This window comes from Carcharodon carcharias, chromosome 15 (assembly GCF_017639515.1).
Source record: "Carcharodon carcharias isolate sCarCar2 chromosome 15, sCarCar2.pri, whole genome shotgun sequence".
Lineage (NCBI taxonomy): Eukaryota > Metazoa > Chordata > Chondrichthyes > Lamniformes > Lamnidae > Carcharodon > Carcharodon carcharias.
In genome coordinates, this window is record NC_054481.1 from 58,327,547 (window position 1) to 58,351,160 (window position 23,614).

Consider the following 23,614-nt stretch of genomic DNA (forward strand, 5'->3'; position numbering starts at 1 on the left):
CCCTGGAAGGATTCGCTGGCAAAAAAGTTGAGTGCGGCATCAACCTTTAGAACAACTGTACTGGATGTCCTGCAAGCCCATGTGGCGTGAGTTCCTCACAGAGATTGTGGCAAATATGAGCTACTACATCCCTAGGCAAGCAAAGGTGTCTGCAGCACTGTCTTTTGCTCATCTTTAACTTCCGTCACTCAACATCATGCATGGGAGAAGTGGGAACTAATAAGCAGTAATGTTCAGTCTCAAAAGCAGAGACAAAATAATGCTGCAGGAGGCATGAAAGGCTGCTTGTTCAATGAAGAATATTACTTATACCAAAAATTCAGCCACAAAATAAAGGCCATTGCAATTGCACTTGGGTGAAAAGACTCCAACATGGGTCACGATAACTACTTAACATCCATAAAGTACAGACTCCAGCCTGGCAGCATCAGGATAATCATTAACCTTCATGAACAGTTTTCATGAGGTCATGATGCGTGCCTCAGATGCAAGAGTCACATGTGTTTTGTCCAGAAACCAAAAGTAATGTTCTGGGGACCTGGGTTCGAATCCCACCACGGCAGATGGTAGGATTTGAATTCAACCAATAAAAATTTGGAATTAAGAATCTAATGGTGACCATGAAACCATTGTCAGTTGCCAAAAAACCCCACCTGGCTCAGTAATGTCCTTTAAGGAAGGAAATCTGCCATCCTTATCTGGTCTGGCCTACATGTGACTCTAGATCCACAGCAATGTGGTTGATTCTTAATTGCCCTCTGATATGGCCCAGCAAGGCACTCAGTTTATCAAACTGCTGGAAAGTCAATAAGGAATGAAACTGGATGGACCACCCAGCATCGACTAGGCAACAGAAATGACAATGGCAAACTCAGCCCTGTTGACCCTGCAAAGTTCTCTTTACTAACATTTGACTCTTTTCCTCAGAGAAAAGACTGACAGAAGATTTGATAGAGGTATTCAAGATCCTGAGGGCTATGGACAGGGTGAATAGTGAGCAACTGTTCCCATTCATGAATACATCAAGAACTAGAGGGCACAGATTCAAAATAATTGGCAAGATGACGTGACGAAAATTTTTTTCACCCAGAAGGTGGTTGGAGTCTGGAACAAATTACCTGAAAGAGCGGTGGAGGCAGGTTTGATCCAGGTATTCAAAAGGAAATTGGATTGCTACCTGAAGAGTGTGTGCGCGTAAGGTTACGGGGATAAGGCAGGATCGTAGGACTAAGTGGAATGCTCTTTCAGAGAGCTAGTGCAGGCTCAATGGGCCAAATGGCCTGCTTCTGCACTGTAAATATACTGTGATCTGGGGGCTTGTTTCAAAATTGGGAGAGCTGTCCAACAGACTAATCAAGCAACAGCCTGACAAAGTCATACGCACAGAATCATACTTTACCGGCAATGTCGCTGACGCCATCATCACCATCACCATCCCATCAACAGGGCAGGCCCAGCAGAGTGGCGGCACAGTGGTATACACTAGGGAGGAAGTTGCACTGGGAGTCGTCAATATTGACCCGGGCCGAATATATCTCATGGCATCAAGTTAAACACGTGCAAGGAAACCTCCTGCTGATTAGCATCTACCAGCCCCCCTCCACTCAGCTGATGAATCAGTACTCCATGTTGAACACCACTTGGAAAAACCACTCAGGGTGGTTAGGGCACAGAATGTACTTTGGGTGTGGGACATCAATGTCCACCACCAAAAGTGGCTTAGTAGCACAACTACAGGCTGAGCTGCCAAGTCCTAAAGGCTAAGTCTGTGGAAAGTGGCGAGGGAACCAACAGGAGGGAAAAACATACTTGACCTCATGCTCGCCAACCTGCTTGCTGCAGATGCATCTGTCCATGACAGTATCAATAGGAGCGACACTACACAGTCTGTAGGAGACAAATCTCGTCTTCACATCTAGAGTACCCTCCATCGTGTTGCATGGCAGCACCACTGTGCTAAATGGGATAGATTTCAAAAAGGTCTAGCAATTCAAGACTGGGCAACCATGAGGCACTGTGGGTCATCAGCAGCAGCATTGTACTCGAACACAATCCGTAACCTCATGGCCTGGCCTCTCCCCCACTCTACCATTACCACCAAGCCAAGGGATCAACCCTGGTTCAAAGAAGGGTGCAGAAAGGCATGCCAGGAACAGCACCAGGCATAGGTAAAAATGGGGTGTCCACCTGGTGAAGCTACAACACAGGACTATTTGCGTGCCAAACAGCATAAACAGCAAGCAATAGACAGAGCTAAGCGATTTCACAACCAATGGATCAGATCTAAGCTCTGCAGTCCTGCCACAGAGTTAACATTACAAGTCCATACGACTCTTATTCAGAGCTCTTTTTCAGAGTCATATAGACTTCTAACGTTAACTCTGTTTCTCTCTCCGCAAATGCAGCCAGACCTGCTAAGTTTTTCCAGCGTTTTTTGTTTTTATTGGAGTCCATGGGAATCAGGGAGAAAACTCTCTGCTGTTGGAATCATACCTAGCACAAAGGAAGATGGTAATGGCTGTTGGAGGTCAATCATCCCGTTTCCAGGACATCACTGCATGAGGTTCTCATGGTAGTGTCGAAGGTCCAAACATCTTCAACTGCTTCATCAATGACCTTCCTTCCATCATAAGAAGTGGGGATGTTCGCTGATGATTGCACAATGTTCAGCAGCATTCCCGACTTCTCAGCTACTGAAGCAGTCCATGTCCAAATGAAGCACGACCTGGACAATACCTATCCTTGGGTTGACAAGTGGCAAGTAACATTTACACCATATAAGTACCAGGCAATGACCATTTCCAACAAGAGAGAGCCTAACCATCACCCCGTGGTATTCAATGGCATTACCATCACTGAATCCCCCACTATCAACATCCTGGGGGCTACCATTGACCAGAAACTGAACTGAACTAGCCATAGAAACACTGTGCCTATAAGAGCAGGTCAGAGGCTAGGAATCCTGCAGTGAGTAACTCACCTCCTGAATCCCCAAAGCTTGTCCATCATCTACAAGGCGCAAGTCAGGAGTGTGATGGAATACTCTCCATTTGCCTGGAGGAATGCAACACCAACAACAAACAGTAAGGGGCGCACAAGAAGGCAGGCGACTATGCCAGAGCAAGATGGAGACTGAGTGAGTAGCAAATGAGGTTCACATAGGAATCTAGTGCATGAGGGAAAGAAGTGTGGTATACATAGAATTATGTTAATTAAGTGAGTAATTACATTAACTTAACTAAACATAAATAACAATGGCAGGACAGGTGTTATGTTGCAGCTGTGGAAGGGGGCTCTTTTGGATGCCAACACGATCCATGACAAACACATTTCCAAAAAGTGTAAGCAGCTAGAGGAATTCCGGATTGTGACATTGCGCAACATGAGGGAGGGGGAGAAATACCTGGACACTTTGTTCCAGAAGATGGTCATCTGCTCTGGTCAGCAGCGAGGGACAGGAAGATGTGACCATGAGTGAGGCAGGTAATGGGGCCGAGCAGACAGTAGTGGAGGGGCCTCAGACTTTGCAATTGTCAAACAGGTTTGAAGTGTTCACAACCTGTGTGGACGAAAGCGAGGTCTGCAAGGTGAATGAGCAGGGCGTCCATGGTACAGGAAGCTGTTCAAGTGGGGGGGAGGGGGATGCTGTTATGAAATAGATATAGCTTAAGTAAGTTATTTGTGTATTTGGGTGTGCTAGGAATAAGGTATATCTTTAAGTTTAAGCTTAATTTATATTTTTTCTATTTGTGGATGCAAAAGGTGAAACCTGGGATCTAGTTTCATTTTGAGTGGAAACAGCAGGTCCAAGGCTTTGTTTGTGCGCCTGTATTTTATTGAAGGTTTTACGACTCTTGAAGAGAAGGGAAAAAAAAACTGTGCTGTGCCAAGCAACAGGAGGCCCCACAGTGACAGCAAATTATTTTATTTTCAGTTCAGTTCGAGTGCAGTTGGTCAGTGTGCTCCAAAATTGTAAGGAGTTGCCAGCAGAAGCAGCATAAGAGAGGGACAGATTACAATTCGCAAACTAAAGTTGAAGCCAGCTGCCAGGAGAAAGAACTGCAAGGAACAGGTTCCAAAAACTAAAGAAGAAAGTCCCCAAATCCAGGGGAGTGGAGCAGGAAAAATCCCATGAGGACAGTTAAGTCAAAAGACAAGGACAGGAATCTGGAAACAGTCCTGTTAAGTGAAGTTAAGAGTGAAGAGCAGAGGAAGACTCCAAGCTTAAAGAGAAGAAAGCTGCAGGAAGCAGACTTAAAGCAAAAACAGCTTGCGAGAAAGCAGAAGATCTAAGGAGACAGCCAAAGGTTTGTAACTCTTTACTATTGACATATGAAGCAGTGGTGTTCTGCTGGCACAGCTGAGTATATGAGGGAGAGTGCATGGAAGGCAAAGCTTGAATGCATGTGGCGATCCAGGGGAGAGGAACATTGGAAGGAGAGTTATGTGATTTTGGAACTCTGCCTCCAAAGACGATAGAGGTGGTGTCATTAAATCTTTTTTAAGCAGAGGTAGATTGATTCCCTTGCCTAACAAGAATCTAAGGTTATCAGGGGTAGATGGAAATGTGGAATTCGAAACACAAACAGATCAGCCATGATCTTACTGAATGGCAGGGAAGGCTCAAGGAGCTGAATAGCCTACTTCTGCACCTATTTCGTATGTTCATAAGAGGCCTAATACCATCCAGGACAAAGCAGCCCACTTGATTGGCAACCCATCCACAAACATTAACTCCCTCCACCACCAATGCACAGTGGCAGCAGTGTGTACCATCTATAAGGTGCACTGCAGTAGTGCACCAAAGCACCTTAGATAGCACCTTCCAAACCCATGACTGCTACCACCGAGAAGGACAAGGACAGCAGACACATGTAAACACCACAACCTGGAAGGTCCCCTCCAAGCCATTCACCATCCTGACTTGGAAATATATCGCCGTTCCTCACTGTCGCTGGCTCAAAATCCTGGAACTCACTCCTTAGCAGCACGGTGGGTGTATCTATGCCACATGTTCTACTGCGGCTGAAGGCAGCAGCTCACCACCTGCTGCTCAAGGGTAATTAGGATTGAGAAATAAATGCTGGCCTATCCAGCGACATCCACATTCCATGAATGAATTTTTTGAAAATACCCCCAACAGCATGGCATCAGACAATCACTTGGCAAAATTTTACACAGGCAGGATTTTACGGTACCACCGAAAGTTAATGGACTTTTGAACAGCTCGCCGGATTTTACGGCCCCATCTCTGCCACGACAGGGCCATAAAATTCCGCCTCGGACAGTCTTATAGCTCTTGTTCTAGGACAGTCTTTAACTACTCCACTCTGTTCCTTGCTTCCACCCAGTCCTGTCTGTCTTCCCCTTCCCTCCCATGTTCCACCACCACCCCCCGAGTCCTGCCTCCCTCTTCTCCCTCTCTGTTGGTATCGTGCAGCTTCTGATACAAGCACTGAAATCTCGCAGCAATGCTCTTAAGCGTAGGTGAAGGTGGCTATGTACCTCAAGGTCGGTGAACTGAAGCTCGCCAGGTGCATGCCAGATATATACTGTCGCGAAACAGACTATTGTAAACATTTGCTAGCTGGGCACTTAATTTGGAGGGGGAATGTAGTTCTGGTGAGTTGGCCTTTTAATGAGCATTCATGAGATGCAAATGAATGCAAATGTCATTCCCGACATAAATCAGCAGGTAATTCAACCTGCCTTTAACCTGCAATCAAAGTCGGGAGAACAAAATTCCAAATTAATTTCCACCAGTGGGGAACTAACTTTTTACATCATGCCAAAGTTTGTGCTCCCACTTGCCACAATTCCCACCGCTGGCATGAGTAGAAAATTCTACTCTGTGTTTTGTCTTCACAGTAGAAAATACAAGTTGCATACCAGAAATAGAGGGTAATCTAGGTGTGAAAAACAATGAGAAATCAAGGTAATTAACGTGTCAAATATTGGAGAAACTCATGGGACTGAAATCCAACAAATCCCTGGAACACTACAGCCTACATCCTAGGGTTTTAAAGGATATAATTACAAAGATAGTCAATGCGCTGAGTATGAATTTTCAAAATTCCTTGGATTTGGGAACGGTTCCATTAGATTGGAAGCTGGCAAATTTAACACTGCTTTTCAAGTGAGAAGGGGGGCAGAAAATAGCAAACTAAAGGCTAGTTAACCTAACATCAGTCGTTGGGAAAATATTGAAATCCACTTTTAAGGAAGTCTTAACAATGTACTTAGAAAAGCATTATATAATTAGAACAAGTAAACATAGTTTTACAAAAGGGAAATCCTGTTTGACAAACTTATTACAGCTTTTGGATGATGTAATGAGTAGGGTAGTTAAAGGGAGACTAGTGGAAGTAAATATACTGGATTTCCAAAAGACATTCAATAAGGTGCCACATGAAAGGTTAATATGCAAGATAAGGGCTCATGGAGTTGGGGATAATATTTTAGCATGGATAGAGAATTGGTCATCAGACAGGAAACAGAGTAGCCATAAATTGGGCATTTTCAAGTTGGCAGACTGTGGAGTGCCACAAGGATCAGTGCTGGGGCCTCAGCTATTTACAATCTATATTAATGACTTGGATGAAGAGACAGATAGTAATATATCTAAGTTTGCTGATAACACAAAGCTAGGCAGAAATGTAAGCTGTGAGGGGGACACAGAGATGCTGCTAAGAGACAGAGAGCGGTTACCAATGTGGCACATGGAGTATGAAGTGGGGAATTGTGAGGTTATATACTTTGGTCATAGAAATAGAAAAGCAGGATACTTTTGAAAGGTGAAAAATTTGTAAATGTTGACATTCAGAGAGACTTGGGTGCATGCGTACATGGAATACGGAAAGTTAGTATGCAGGTCCAGCAAGCAATTAGGAAGATTAATGGCATATTGGCCTTTATAGCAAGGGATTGGAATAGAGTAATAAAGAAGTCTTGCTGCAGTTGTACAGGCCTTTGGTGAGATCACATCATACTATATACTGTTTTGGTCTCCATATTTAAGGATATATTTGCAGTGGAGACAGTACAGCAAAGGTTCACTAGATTGGTCCATGGGCTGAGAGGCTTGCCTTATGATGAGAGGTTGAGTAAACTGGGTCAGTTATGCCTGGAGTTTAGAAGAATGAGAGGTGATCTCATTGAAACATTCAAGATTCTGAAGCGACTTGACAGGGTAGACAAGAGATTGATTCCGCAGATCAGGGAATATAAAACAGAGGGGCATTGCCTCAGGATTAGGAGCTGGTCATTTATAACAGACAAGGAAAAATTGCTTCACTCAAAGGGGTATGAATCTTTGGAACTTTCTAGCCCAGAGAGTTGTAGATGCTCCATCATTTAATACATTTAAGGCTGGAAGGATGAAATTTTCAGGTCTCAGGGAATCGAGGGATATGGAGAGCAAGCAAGAAAGTAGAGTGGAGGCCCAAGATCAGCCATGGATGTATTCAAAGGGAGAGCAATTTCAACAAGCCATATGGCCTAGCCCTGTTCCTTTTTCTTGTGTAGATCCTTTTCATCTGCTCTTTCCACCTATTCTCCAAGTGCAAGGAGCTTACGGACTTCATTGTTGTCAAGAATGATATCATCCTTTTGGCTGCCTCTGATACATTCCTTCGTTCCCTTTGCCCGCCAAGCCAAGTTTTCTCCAAGGATTCTCCTTGCCCTAGACTCAAACCTGCATATAATTGTCCAAGTTTCTCTCTAATCATCCCTCATACCGCCTTCAAGTTCACCTTGCCCATGGAGCGCAGGTCCTGCTTTCGATTCTATTTCTATTGAACTGATCACCCAACTTTTCTTTTCTTCTTGGCCTCTATGTTGCCTAATATTTTTAATGGTTCCCCTCTCTTTTAATATTGTTGTCATCATACCCTTTTCAAAAAACTCACCTTTGGACCATTTGTCTTTGAAATCATCCAGGCACTTCCAACATCCTTTTCTTCCCCAAGTCCTCGAACATATTGCTGTCTCCCAAATTTGTGTCCAACTTGCACGCAACTCCACTTTCAAACTCTTCAGTTAAGTTTCTGCCATTAGTAGAGCACTGAAATGCTCTCTGAAATGATATCCGCTGTGCCTGTGACCGTGATGCAATATCCTTCCTCATCCTTTTTGACCTGTCTTCAGCACTCAACACAGTTGACCACACCATCCTTCTCCAAAACCTCTTCTCCATTGCCCAACTGACCTATCTAATCTACTGTCCAGCTGCAGCCACAGATCCCTTAAAATATATTATCTTTTCACCTCTGCAAATTACCAAGTCCCCCAAGGATTTATTATTTAGTTCCTCCCATTTTTAATCCCATGCTTCTCCTTGGCAATATCATTCAAAGGTGTATTATCAGATTCCACATGTACGCTGATACCACCCGGCTCCACTTCTCTCCACTGCCTCTGTTTTCAGACTGCTCATCTGGCATCCAATCCTAGATGAGATGAAACATTGGAATGACTAAATACATTATCTTTGGCCACTATTCAGTGGAATAAGGGTAACTCATTGTAAAGCTGCATTGGGTTCCTGTTTACGGAGGGTCAGGAATAATATATATATTTTTCTTATTCATTCATGGAATGTGGGCTTTGCTGGAAAGGTCAGCATTTATTGCCCATCCCTAATTTCCCTTGAGGTGATGGTGGTGAGCTGCCTTCTTGAACTGCACAGTCCATGTGGTGTAGGTACACCCACAGCGCTGTTAAGAAGGGAGTTCCAGGATTTTGACCTGTGAAGGAACAGCAATATAGTTCCAATCCAGCATGGTGAGTAACTTGGATGGAACTTCCAGATGGTGGCATTCCCATCTATCTGCTGCCCTTGTCCTTCTAGGTGGTAGTGGTCATGGGTTTGGAAGGTGCTGTCGAAGAAGCCTTGGGGAATTCCTGCAGTGCATCTTGTAGATGGTACACACTGCTGCTACTGTGTGTCATGGTGGAGGGAGTGAATGTTTGTAGATGTGGTGCCAATCAAATGGGCTGCTTTGTCCTGGATGGTGTGAAGCTTTGAGTGTGTTGCAGGAACTGCACTCCATACAAGCAAGTGGGGAGTATTCCATCACATTCCTGACTTGTGCCTTGTAGATGGTGGACAGGCTTTGGGGAGTCAGGAGGTGACTTACTCGTCACACAATTCCTAGCCTCTGACCTGCTCTTGTAGCCACAGTATTTATATAGCTAGTCAAGTTCAGTTTCTGGTCAATGGTAACCGCCAGGATTTTGATAGTGGGGGATTCAGTGATGATAATGCCATTGAACATCAAGGGTCGATGGTTGGGTTCTCGCTTGTTGGAGATGGTCATTGCCTAGCACTTGTGTAGCGCAAATGTTACTTGCCACTTGTCAGGCCAGGCCTTGATATTGTCCAGGTCTTGCTGCATTTGGACACGGGCTGCTTCAATTTCTAAGTAGTCACGAATGGTGAACATTGATGTCACACTCGGTCAAACGCGGTCTTCATGTCAAAGGCAGTCACTCTCACCTCACCTCAGGAGTTCAGCTCTCTTGTCCATATTTGAACAAGGCTGTAATGAGGTCAGGAGCTGAGTAGCCCTGGCGGAACCCAACCTGAGCATCAGCAAGCAGGTTATTGCTAAGCAAGTGCTGCTTGGCAGCACTATCGATGATCCCTTCCATTACTTTACTGATGGACCGAGAGTAATTGGCTGGGTTGGATTTGTCCTGCTTTTTGTTTACAGAACATATCTGGGCAATTTTCCACATAGCCGGGTAGGTGCCAGTGTTGTAGATGTACTGGAACAGCTTGTGTAGGGGCGCAGCAAGTTCTGGAGCAAAGGTCTTCAGTGCTATTGCCAGAATATTGTCAGGGCCCATAGCCTTTGCAGTATCGAGTGCCTTCAGACATTTCTTGATATCAAGTGGAGGGAATCAAATTGGCTGAAGACACATCAGTGATACTGGGGACCTCTAGAGGAGGCCAAAATGGGTCATCCACTCAGCACTTCTGGCTAAAGATTGTAGCAAATGCTTTAGCTTATCTTTTGCCCTAACGTGCTAGGCTCCTCCATCATTGAGGATGGGGATATTTGTGGAGCCTCCTCCTCCAGTGAGTTGTTTAATTGTCCACCACCACTCATGGCTGGGTGTGGCAGGACTGCAGAGCTTAGAACTGATCCGTTGGTTGTGGGATTGCTTAGCTCTGTCTATCACTTGCTGCTTATGCAGCTTGGCATGCAAGTGGTCCTGTGTTATAGCTTCACCAGGTTGACCCCTAATTCTTAGGTATGCCTGGTGCTGCTCCTGGCATGCCTTCCTGCACTCTTCATTGAACCAGCGATGAATCCTTGGCTTGATGGTAATGGTAGAGTGGGGGATATGCCGGACCATGGGGTTTCAGATTGTGTTCAAGGACAATTCTGTAGCTGATAGCCCACTGTGCCTCATGGATGCCCAGTCTTGAATTGCTAGATCGGTTTGAAATCTATGTCATTTAGCACGGTGGTAGTGCCACACAACACGATGGAGGATATCCCCAATGTGAAGGCAGGACTTCATCTTCACAATGACTGTGCGGAGCTCACTCCTACCAATACTGTCATGGACAGATCCATCTGCAGCAGACAGATTGGTGAGGCTGAGATCAAAAATGTTTTTCCCTCTTGTTGTTTGCCTCACCACCTGCTGCAGACCCAGTCTAGCAGCTATGTCTTTTAGGGCTCGGCCAGCTCGGTCAGTAGTGGTACTACCAAGCCATTCTTGGTGATGGACATTGAAGATCCCTCACCCATTGTACATACCACACCCTTGCCACCCTTAGTGCTTCCTCCAAGTGGTGTTCAACATGGAGGAGCACTGATTTATCGACTGAAGGAGGGCGGTACATGGTAATCAGCAGGAGGTTTACTTGCCCATGTTTGACCTTGCGTCGATGTTGAGTACTCCCAGGGTAACTGCTTACCACTGTGCTGGGTCTGTCCTGCCAGTGGTTGTGGTGTCTGGGGCATTACCTGTAAGATATGATTCTGTGAGGGTGATGATGTCAGGTTGTTGCTTGACTAGTAAATGAGACAGCTCTCTCAATTTTGGCACTAGCTCCCAGATATTAGTAAGGAGGATTTTGCAGGGTTGACAGGGCTAACATTGCCGTTGCCGTGTCCGGTACCTAGGTCGATACTGGGTGGTCTGTCCAGTTTCATTCTTTTTTGTGACTTTGTAGCGGTTTGATACAACTGAGTGACTTGCTAGGCCATTTCAGAGGTCATTTAAGAGTCAACAACATTGCTGTGGGTCTGGAGTCATATGCAGGTCAGGCCAGGTAAGGACGACAGATTTCCTTCCTTGAAGGACATTAATGAACCAGATGGGTTTTTATAACAACCAACAATGGTTTCATGGTCATCATTAGACTTCCAATTGAAGGTTTTTGGTGAATTCAAATTCCACCGTCTGCTGTGGCAGGATTCGAACCTGGGTCCCCAGAATATTACCCTGGACCCTTGTCAAGCGACAATACCGCTACAACATCGCCTCCCCAAAATATACTTAAATAGAGGACTGAAATGCAGCTCATATTCACAAATACTTTCTAAATTTTGTTCAATGTAATGAGGGCAAAAAATCTGTGGGCACATCTCTTCTGCTGTACTCTTGCTGCTGAGTGTGAAAGAGTATTACTTACATGTCGTTTCTCCACTTCTGTGCCCTGCTGAACTTGCAAACATGCAGCCAGTCTTTTGTAGGTGTTGTGGGAAATAATTCTTATTGTATCCATGCGTTTCTCAATCTAAACCAGAAACAAAAAGCAAACATCATACTTTAGTTGTTCTTAATTTCTTCTTCTGCATTTATTAATCATAAAATCATTACATAAGGAGGCCATTTGCCCCTTGCTGGCTCTCTGCAAGTGCAACTCAGCTAGTCGCACTCCCCTAAATCTTCTCTGGTAGCCCTGCAAATTTTTCCTCTTCAGATGCTTATCCAATTCCCTTCAGGAAGCCATGAATTCTATCTGCTGCCATCAAAATCCCAGGCAGTGTGTTCCAGGTTATCAGTCTCGCTGCATTAAGAAATTTCTCCTCTCATCACCTTTGCTCATTTTGCCAATCACTTGAAATCTGTATCCTCCGATTCTCAACCCTTCTGCCAATAGGATCATTCTGTCGAGACGCCTCATGATTTTGAACATCTCTATCAAATCTCCTTTCCAACTTAACTTTGCTAATGAGAACAACCCCAGCTTCTCCAATCTATCCATGTAACTAAGTCCTTTATCTCTGAAACCATTTCCAACACCCTCCAAATCCTTTACAACCTTCCTAAAGTATGGTGGGGGCCAACGACAAAATACAGTAGTTTAGGCTGAACCCGCATTTTATAGGGTTTGACCATAATTTCGTTTTGTATCCTTTGCCTCCATTTATAAAGCTTTTGTAGCTACTTTCTCAACCTGCCCTGCCACCATCAAGGATTTCAGCACACTTACCCCGCCCGGGTCTCTCTTTTCTTGCATCCTCTTTAGAATTGCATCCTTCATTTTACATTTATTCCCCTCATTCTTCCAAGCAAAATGTATCACTTTACACTTCTAATGTGTTAAATTTCATCTGCCATGTGTCCAGTAATTCCAGCAACCTGGCTATATCCTCCTGAAGCGAGCAGGGAAGCACGAACTGATCGAGAACAGATTTCATGAACTGAATGCTAAGTCGGGAATTCAGTGCAATTGGGATCTCTCTCATAAGACAGACTCTGACTTAGCACTTTAAAACTGCAAGCTAGTTAAGTTACCTGGTTAACAGAAACTGCTTGACAGTTATCTCTTCTGCATTTATTAATCATAGAATCATTACATAAGGAGGCCATTTGCCCCTTGCTGGCTCTCTACAAGTGCAACTCAGCTAGTCTCACTCCCCTAAATCTTCCCTGGTAGCCCTGCAAATTTTTCCTCATCAGGTGCTTATCCAATTCCCTTCGAAAGCCATGATTCTATCTGCTGCCATCAAACTCCCAGGCAGTGTGTTCCAGGTTATCATTCTCGCTACATTAAGAAGTGGCTGCCTGAATAAATGTTAATTACTGTAGCAGGAAGCTGACTTAGCATCTGTAACTTGGGTGTGAGTCATAAGCTCTCAATAAAAGTTGACAGGTTTTGCTACCACACAGAATGAGAAAGGACAGTGTGCTTTGTGAACCAGGTGCTAAGTCGGGAATTTGGTGCAGAGCAGGAAGGTGCTGCTGCTGTTTATTCTTTTCTCCAGTAAGTGTTCTTCTGTCTCCAAGTTTAGAGACTGTAACTGGCTATTACTTACTGAATTAGCAACTAATTGACTAATTAAATAAGGGTAGGCAGACATGGCAGAGATGACGGTGCGCAGTAACTGCAAAACATGGGAATCTGTGGAATGTTTGCAGGCTCGGACAACCATACCTCCAATAATTGTCTTCAGCTTGAGCAACTTTGGCTCAGAGCTGCTCAACTGGACCGTGTTTCAGTTATTGGGGGGCATCAGGGACGGGGGAGAAGAGTTACCTGGATGCTTGTTCCCCGAGGCAGTCACATCATCCAGGTAAAGTAGAACTTTACAGTTGACCAATGGTCAGAAACAGGAGAATGACAGTCAAGCAGGTATGGAGATCCAGCATGTAGCGATGGAGAAGCCTCAGCCTTTTACTTTGACCAACAGGTATAAGGTACTTGCTACCCGTTTGGATGAGAACGAGGACTGCAGGTGGATGAAAAAACTGACTATGCACCATGGTGCAGGATGACGTTCAAGTTGAGGGAGCGAAAAGGAATGTAGAAATGAATAGAAAAATATTGTTGGGGAATAGGTACAGTTCTCTCTAGAGACTGGAGCTCCAAGGGTTAGGTTGCCTGCCCGCTGCCAGGGTTAAGGACATCTCCTTGCGGCTAGAGGTAAACTTGAGTGGTGGGGAAAGATCCAGTTGTCATGGTCCATAGGAACCAAAGACTTGGTACAATGAGGAATGATGTTCAGCTAAGAGAGTTTGAGGAGTTAGGGTCCAAATTAAAATGTAGAACCTCAAAAGGTAATCATCTCTGGACTGACTCAGATTGGTGTGAGAAGGTAGCATTTTGATTCATGGGGCACAGCAACAGTGCTTAGGAAAGAGGGAGCTGCACTGCTGGGATGGGCTCCACTTAAACTAGGCTTTGACCATTATCCTGCTAAATTGAATAACTAAGGCCGTGGATAAAGCTTGTAACTAATGGGGGCATGGGGGAAGAAGGGGTTGAGTGTAGGAAGATTTAGAAATCCAAAGAGAAAAGTTGAGACAACAGAACAGCATAGCAATGTGCGTAAACACAACCAGAATAGGACACATTAGCGAGTAGGGTCCATGCAGAAAATAGTAATAAAAAGAAAATATTAAAGGCTCTTTATTTGAATCCGTGAAGGATCCTCAATACAATAGAGGAACTAATGGTACAAGTAGAGATAAATGGTTTGGATCTGTTTGCCATTACAGAGACATGGTTACAAGGTGACCAAGGTCAGGAAATAAATGTCCCAGGGTACATAACATTTTGAAAAGACAGACAGAATGGAAAAGAGGAGGATAGCCCTGATAGTGAAGGACATTAGTGAAAAAGGTTCTTGGCTCACAAGATCAGGAAGATCGATCAGTATAGATGGAGATCAGGAATAACAAGGGTCAGGAATCGTTGATGGGAGTAATTTATAGGCTCTCTAACAGTAGTTATACCGATGGACAGAGTATTAAACAAGAACTTGTAAACAAAGGCAATATAATAATTTTAGAGGACTTTAATCTTCATGTAAAGTGAACAAGTCAAATTGGCAAAGGTAGTCTAGAAGATGAGTTTGCTTGAGTTTTCTGGAACAATTTGTTGTAGAACCAACTAGGAATGAAACTATTTTAGATTCAGTATTATGCAATGAGAAAGGGTTAATTCGCAAGCTCATTAATGAATTCCATATTAAGTTTGAAAGTGAAATACTCCAATCATAAACAAGAATCGTAAACTTAAATAAAGCCATTTACATAGGTCTGAGGCAAGAGCTGGCTAAGATTGATTGGACAAATAGAATAAAAGCGGTGGCAGTAAATAAACAGTGGGAAAAAGTTTTTTTTAAAAATTCCAACTGTTCAACAAAAGTACATTTCACTGAAAAACAAGAACTCAGCAAGGATGATACATCCACAGCTTACAACGGAAATTATGCATGGTAATAGATTAAAAGAAGGGGTTTATAATATTGCAAAGAATAGTGCTAAGTCTGAGGATCACGAGTGTTTTGAATACCAGCAAAGGGTCACCAAGAAGTTGATAAAAAGGTTAAAAAATAGAATGAGAGAGACAACAAGCCAGGAATATAAATTAATTGTAAGAGCTTTTGCAAGCATATAAAAAGGAAAGTAGCTAAAGTAAACAATGGTTCCGTAGAGGCAGAGACAGGAGAAATTATGGGGAATGACAAATACATTGAACAAATTTTGTGTCTGTCTTTACAGTAGAAGACACAAATTAAATATTGGAAATAGAAGGTAATCTAGGGGCTAATAAGAGTAAGGGAATTAAGGTAGCCAATATAAGTAGAAAAAAGTATTTGAGTGACTCAAGGGTCTAAAATCTGACTAATCCCAGGACCTGATGGTATACATCCTAGGATTCGAAGAGATAGCTGCAGAGATGGTGAGTGCATTGGTTATGATTTTCTAAAATTCCTTAGATTCTAGATTGGTTCCTATGGATCTAAGTTCACAAATGCTGCTATTTGGGGAAAAAAAGAGAAAACTGGGAACTACAGGCCAGTTAGCCTGACATTAGTCGTCAGGAAAATGCTGGAATTTATTAACTAGGAAGTCTTTACAATGCACTGAGAAAATCACAGTATGATCAGACAAAGATAAGTTGATTTTTACAAAAGCAAAATCTTGTTTGACAAATTTATTCAAGTTTTTTGAGGATGTAACTAGTAGGATAGCTAAATGGAAACCAGCAGATATAGTATACCTGAATTTCCAAAAAGTATTCAATAAGGTGCCACACAAAAGTTTAATACACAAGGTAAGGGTTCATAGAATTGGGAGGAATATATTACGAATAAAGATTTAGCTAACAAACAGGAAGCAAAGATTAGGCATAAACAGGGCATTTTCATGTTGGCAGGCTGTGAGTGGAGTGCTGCAAGGATCAGTGCTGGGGCCTTAGCTATTTACAATCTATATTAATGACTTGGACAAAGACACAGAAAGTAATGCATCTAAGTATGCTGGTGATACATGCAAGCTGTAAGGATACAAGGAGGCTACAGAGGTACAGACAGATTAAATGAGAGGTAAGCAAGATGGAGTATAATGCAGGCAGGTGAAAGGTCATTCATTTTGATAGTAAAATTAGAAAAACAAAATATATTTTTTAAAAAGACACGAAACTTCTACCTGTCAATGCTCAGAGGGGCTTTGGTGCACTTGTACAAAAAACAAAGTTAGCATGATGGTACAGGAAGCAATTAGGAAGGCAGATAGCATGTTGGCCCTTATTGGAAGGGGATTGGATTATCAAAGCAAAGTTTTACTACAATTTTAGGGCTACAGTAAGGCCACACCAGGAATAGAGTGTACAGTTTTGGTCGCTATATTGAAAGAAGGATATATTTACACTGGATACAGTAGTGAAGGTCCACTAGACTAATCCCTTGCCCTGGTCAGGGTCAGCAGGGTGCGACTGCAAGTGAGGTAGATTGAGGGATCCTATGTTCAGGAACAGAGGAGACTCAGCTCTTGACCTTGTCCAACAGGTACGAGGTACTTGCTCTGTGTGGATGAGGAAGAGGGCTGTAGGGAGGATGAGCCAGCTGACCACGGCACCGTGGCACAGGAGGCCATTCAAGAGTGGGGAGCAAAAAGACAAGTGGTAGTTGTAGGGAATTCTATAATTAGGGAAATTGATAGCTTCCTTTGTAAGCAGGATCGAGAGTCCCGCATAGTACATTGCCTGCCCGGTGCCAGGGTGAGGGACATCTCTGATCAGCTTGAAAGGATATTGGAGAGGGAGGGGGAAGATTCAGTTGTTGTGGTCCACGTCAGGACAAATAACGTAGGTAAGACTAGGAAACAGGACCTGTTTGGGGATTATCAGGAACTAGGAACTAAATTAAAGAACAGATCCTCAAGGGTTATAATCTCCAGATTACTACCCGAGCCACATGCAAATTGGCATAGGGACACGAGAATAAGGGAAGTAGACACATGGCTAAAGGAGTGGTGCGGGAAAGAGGGGTTCCATTTCATGGGGCACTGGCATCAGTATTGGAACAGGAGGGATCTGTACAGTTGGGACGGTCTCCACCTGAACCGATCTGAGACCAATGCTCTAGCGAAAAGGGTAAACAGGGTGGTCAACAGGACTTAAAACTAGAAAGTGGGGGGGGGGGGGGGGGGGGGGGGGGGGGGGGGGGGGGGGGGGGTGACTCCAAGAAGTATGACTAATGGGAAACAAAGCAGCAGGTTCGCATGTGGAGGGGGGGTGGATTCAACTTCATGGAAAATTATGAAAAAACTGAAAAGAAAGGAGAGCCCAGGAGAGGTTCTTAAAGTCTCAAGAACACAAAATAGGATAGAGTGTTTGGAAAGGGCTAGGAATCTAACTTCAAGCACATCAGATAAAGGGACGACAATGAGAAAGGGAATGGGAAATACAGGACTGAAGGTGTTGTATCTGAATGCATGTAGTATACAAAATAAGGTAAATGAGTTTGCAGCGCAGATTGAAATTGGCAGGTATGATGTGGTGGGCATTACGGAGACATGGCTGCAAGGGGATCAGGACTGGGAGCTAAATATCCAAGGATATACATCCTATCGACAAGATAGGCGGGTTGGCAGAGGGGGTGGGGTTGCTTTGTTAGTAAGAAATGAAATTAAATCGATAGTAAGAAATGATGTAGGGTCAGATGATATTGAATCTGTGTGGGTAGAGTTGAGGAACCGCAAAGGTAAAAAAACCATAATGGGAGTTATGGACAGGCCTCTGAACAGTAGTCAGGATGTGGGGCACAAGATGCACCAGGAGATAGAAAAGGAGTGTAAGAAAGGCAAGGTTACAGTGATCATGGGGGATTTCAATACGCAGGTAGACTGGGAAAATCAGGTTGGTAGTGGATCCCAAGAAAAGGAATTTGTGAAATGTCTACGAGATGGCTTTTTGGAGCAGCTTGTGGTGGAGCCCACTAGGGAACAGGCAATTCTAGATTTAGTGATGTGTAATGAGACAGATTTGATAAGGGAGCTTAAGGTGAAGGAACCCTTAGGAGGAAGTGACCATAATATGATAGAATTTACCCTGCAATTTGAGAGGAAAAAGCTGGAATCAGATGTAACGGTATTACAGTTGAATAAAGGCAACTACAGAGGCATGAGGGAGGAGCTGGCCAGAATTGACTGGGAGATGAACCTAGCAGGAAAGACAGTGGAACAGCAATGGCGGGAGTTTCTGGGAGTAATTTGGGAGACACAGCAAAAATTCAACCCTAGGACGAATAAGCATACTAAAGGGAGGACGAGGCAACCATGGCTGACAAGGGAAGTCAAGCAGTATAAAAGCTAAAGAGAAAGCATACAATGCAGCGAAGAGCAGTGAGAAACCAGGGGATTGGGAAGCCTACAAAGACCAACAGAGGACAACTAAAAAAGAAATAAGGAGGGAGAAGACTAGCCAGTAATATAAAAAAGATCGCAAGAGTTTTTTTTTGGATATATAAAGGGTAAGAGAGAGGCAAAAGTGGACATTGGGCCGCTGGAAAATGACGCTGGAGAAGTAGTAGTGGGGAACAAAGAAATGGCGGAGGAACTGAATGCGTACTTTGCGTCAGTCTTCACAGTGGAAGACACGAGTAACATTCCCAAAGTTCAAGAGAGTCGAGCGGCAGAGGTGAGTATGGTGGCCTTATTACACCCCAGAATTCTGAAGGAGATAGCTGAAGAGATAGTGGAGGCATTAATGGTGATCTTTCAAGAATCACTGGAGTCAGCGAGGGTCCCAGAGGACTGGAAAATCGCTAATGTAACCCCTCTGTTTAAGAAGGGAGTGAGGCAAAAGACAGGAAATTACAGGCCGATTAGACTGACCTCGGTCGTTGGTAAGATTTTAGAGTCCATTATTAAGGATGAGATTTCAGAATACTTGGAAGTGCATGGTAAAATCGGGCAAAGTCAGCATGGTTTCATCAAGGGGAGGTCATGCCTGACAAATCTGTTAGAATTCTTTGAGGAGGTGATGAGCAGGTTAGATAAAGGAGAGCCAATGGATGTTATCTACTTGAACTTCCAGAAAGCCTTTGACAAAGTGCCGCACAGGAGGCTGCTCAGTAAGATAAGAGCCCATGGTATTAGAGGCAAGGTACTAGCATGGATAGAAGATTGGCTATCTGGCAGGAGGCAGAGTGGGGATAAGGGGGTCCTTCTCAGGATGGCGGCCAGTTACTAGTGGAGTTCCGCAGGGGTCAGTGTTGGGACAACGTTTCACTTGATACATTAATGATCTAGATGAAGGAACTGAGGGCATTCTAGCTAAGTTTGCAGATGATACAAAGATAGATGGAGGGACAGGTAGTATTGAGGAGGCAGGGAGGCTGCAGAAAGATTTGGACAGGTTAGGAGAATGGGCAAAGAAGTGGCAGATGAAATACAATGTGGGCAAGTGTGAGGTCATGCACTTTGGTAGGAAGAATAGAGGCATAGACTACTTTCTAAATGGGGAGAGAATTCAGAAATTTGGAGTGCAAAGGGACTTGGGAGTCCTAGTCCAGGATTCTCTTAAGGTTAACTTGCAGATTGACGCGGTTGTTAGGAAGGCAAATGCAATGTTGGCATTTATTTCGAGAGGACTAGAATAGAAAAGCAGGGATGTGCCGCTGAGGATTTGTAAGGCTCTGGTCAGACCACATTTAGAATATTGAGAGCAATTTTGGGCCCCGTATCTCAGGAAGGATGTGTTGGCTCTGGAGAGGGTCCAGAGGAGGTTCACGAGAATGATCCCAGGAATGAAAGGCTTAACATATGAGGAACGTTTGAGGATTCTAGGTCTATACTCGATGGAATTTAGAAGGATGGGGGGGGGGGGGGGGATCTGATTGAAACTTAAAATATACTGAAAGGTCTGGATAGAGTGGACGTGGGGAAGATGTTTCCATTAGTAGGAGAGACTAGGACCTGAGGGCACAGCCTCAGAGTAAAGTGAAGACCTTTTAGAACAGAGATGAGGAGAAACTTCTTTAGCCAGAGACTGGTGAATCTATGGAATTCATTGCCACAGAAGGCTGTGGAGGCCAGGTCATTGAGTGTATTTAAGACCAAGATAGATAGGTTCTTGATTGGTAAGGGGATCAAAGGTTATGGGGAGAAGGTGGGAGAATGGGGTTGAGAAACTTATCAGCCGTGATTGAATGGCGGAGCAGACTTGATGGGCCGAATGGCCTAATTTCTGCTCCTATGTCTTATGGTCTTATGGAAAGAGAGGGCTGTCAACTTGTGCTCCTATTCCTTATATTGACTTTACTTCATAACTAATCTGCTTACAAATCACAATACTTCCGGGTTTTGCGTCATCTGCAAATATCAAAATTGTGCCCTGTATGCCCAAGCCTTAGTCATGAATACAGATCAAGAGAGGCAGTGGTCTCTGAGGAATCCCAATGTAAAAGGTCCTCCAATCTGAAAAATAACTGTTAACCATTATTCTGTTACCAGCACTCAGCCAACTTCGTATCCATGCTGTCATTATCCATTTTATTCTATAAGCTTCAACTTTGCTGGCATGCTATTATGTGCCACTTTCTCAAATGTTTTTTGGAAGTCTTTGAACCCCATCAATGGCATTACCCTCGTCAACAAACTCAAATTTGCCTTTAACAATACCTTTGCTTTCCCAAGTAATCCACACTTGACTGTGTTAAGCTACATTTGCAATTCTCCAGTCCTGACACCACCTCCATATATAAGGAAATTTGGATGATTATGGCCAGTAGTTCTGCTTTTCACCCTTACTTCCCTCAACATCTGAGGATGTAGTCCATCTGATCCTGGCAGTGTATCAAATTTGAGAGCTTGCCCATCTAATACTTCTTTATCAATTTTTTAGTTCATCCAGTATCTCAACTACCCCATTCTTTCACTATGACTTCGGCACTAACTTCTTTCTTGGTAAAGACAGATGCAAAGTTCTCACTTAATATTTCAGCCATGCCCTCTGCCTCCACACATAGATTTCCTATTTTGGGATTATACAAATATAGAAACTTGATATAAATTTTCAGGGAAGCTTTTAAAGCAAAGGAATATTGCAAAGATTGGTACAATATGACATTTCATAATGTCAAAATACTGTAGAAATTACAGAATTAAATACAATAAAAGATGTCGAAAATGGAGTTGAAACTCTTACTACTATTAACTGGCCACCCCTTGCAAATTAAACATAAGGGCACAAGAAATAGGAAGAGTAAACCTGTTATGATGTGGCAGATGATGTGTGCCAGGCAGGTCAAATCCACAAGGGAAACTTGATCCCGCGGTCACAACTGTTTTGCAACTGGTATTTTCTTTCGAGATATGTGCTGTGGTGGCCTGGGCAACTGCAGGGAGCCCATTTGGTGCTGGAAGGGTTAATGAGAAGTTGATTGTACGCCTAGGCTTAAGAGAAAAATACTGCAACCTTGAGATGAATACAATCTTGCCTGACCACAGTTGCAGGATGAGCCTTGAGACATTCCATTTTGTTTTTCTCAGGCCGAATGCAATCAGGGTTGTGATAAGCAACTGAGTAACCAAACATCTGTTGTGAGGAAAAGGGAAAGTTACTGGAACATGGATTGGTCGGTTAACTTATACAAATATATGGATAGGTTTGTTACAAAACCTACTGATTGGCTGTAAAAATGCTTTTAACAAGTCTGCGTGTATTCTGCTACGAGACTGTACAGTAGCTCTCATTGTGCTGTCTCCCTTGTGCACAAGTAATAAATGGGGTTTCTACATACGAAATGATGCCTCAGTGTGAGTAATCTCCAACAGTGCCCTGAGTCAAGAATTAATAAGACTACCACGACTTGAGGTTTTTAGAAAACTCATGGCATCAGGTCAAACATGGGCAAGGAAATCTCCTGCTGATTACCACGTACCACCCTCCCTCAGCTGATGAATCAGTGCTCTTCCATGCTGAACACCACTTGGAGGAAGCACTGAGGGCAGCAAGGGCACATAATGTATTCTGGGTGGGGGACTTCATTGTCCATCAAGAGTGGCTCAGTAGCACCACTACTGACTGAGCTGGCCAAGTCCTAAATGACATAGCTGCTAGACCGGGTCTCTGGCAGGTGGTGAGGGAACAAACAAGAGGGAAAAACATACTGGATCTCATCCTCATCAACCTGCCTGCCACAGGTGCATCTGTCCATGACAGTATCGGTAGGAGTGACCACCGCACAGTCATTGTGAAGACGAAGTCCAACCTTCACAATAAGGATACCCTCCATCGTGTTGTGTGGCACTATCACCGTGCTGAAGGGGATAGATTTCAGACAGATCTAGCAATTCAAGACTGAGCATCCATGAGGCGCTGTGGGCCATCAGCAGCAGCAGAATTGTACTTGAACACAACCGGTAACCTTTTGCCTGGCATATCCTCCATTCTACCATTACCACCAAGCCATGGGATCAACCCTGGTTCAATGAAGAGTGCAGGAGAGCATGCGAGAGCAGCACCAAGCATTCCTTAAAATGAGGTGTCAACCTGGTGAAGTTATAACACAGGACTACTTGCGTGCCAAACAGCATAAGCAGCAAGTGATAGACAGGGCTAAGCGATCTCACAACGGATCAGATCTAAGCTCTGCAGTCCTGCCACATCCAGTTGTGAATGGTGGTGGACAATTAAACAACTCACTGGAGGAAGTGCTCCACAAATATCCCCATCCTCAATGATGGGGGAGCCAAGCACATCGATGCAAAAGATAAGGCTGAAGTATTTGCTACAACCTTCAGCTAGAAGTGCCAAGTGGATGATCCATCTTGGCCTCCTCCAGAGGTTACCAGCATCACAGATGTCAGTCTTCAGCCAATTCGATTTACTCCACGTGATGTCAAGAAACATCTGGAGGCACTGGATACTGCAAAGACTATGGGGCCTGACAATATTCGAGCAATTGTACTGAAGACCCATGCACCAGAACTTGCTGCACTCCTAGCCAAGCTGTTCCAGTACAGCTACAACACTGGCATCTACCCAGCTATATGGAAAATTGCCCAGCTACGACCTGAACACAAAAAGCAGGACAAATCCAACCCGGCCAATTACCACCCCATTAATCTACTCTCCATCATCAGTAAAGTAATGAAAGAGGTTAGTAACAGCGCTATCAAGCAGCACTTGCTTAGCAATAACCTGCTCGTTGATACTCAGTTTGGGTTCCGCCAGGGCCACTCCTGACCTCATTGCAGCCTTCGTTCAAACATGGACAAAAGGGCTGAACTCCCGAGGTGAGGTGAGAGTGACTGCCCTTGACATCAAGGCCACATTTGACAGAATGTGGCATCAAGGAGCCCTAGCAAAACTGGAGTCAATGGGAATCTGGGGGAAAACTCTCCACTGGTT

General features: G+C 44.0%; 1 protein-coding gene across 8 annotated transcripts in view; it reads right to left on the reverse strand.

Annotated features, from left to right (window-relative positions):
• The window catches only part of LOC121287754 (rho GTPase-activating protein 17-like), a 289,690-nt gene that overhangs the window by 75,018 nt on the left and 191,058 nt on the right, over nt 1–23,614 (reverse strand). For 6 of the 8 annotated variants that reach the window (XM_041205656.1, XM_041205654.1, XM_041205661.1 and 3 more), the window contains exon 3: nt 11,654–11,758. In XM_041205656.1, the coding sequence (XP_041061590.1) occupies nt 11,654–11,746 (93 nt within the window). In that variant the 5' untranslated portion in view covers nt 11,747–11,758. Of the gene's footprint in view, nt 1–2,493; nt 2,633–7,907; nt 7,950–11,653; nt 11,759–23,614 lie in introns of those variants that run through there. The other 2 variants (XM_041205659.1, XM_041205660.1) reach the window with 2 other exon arrangements.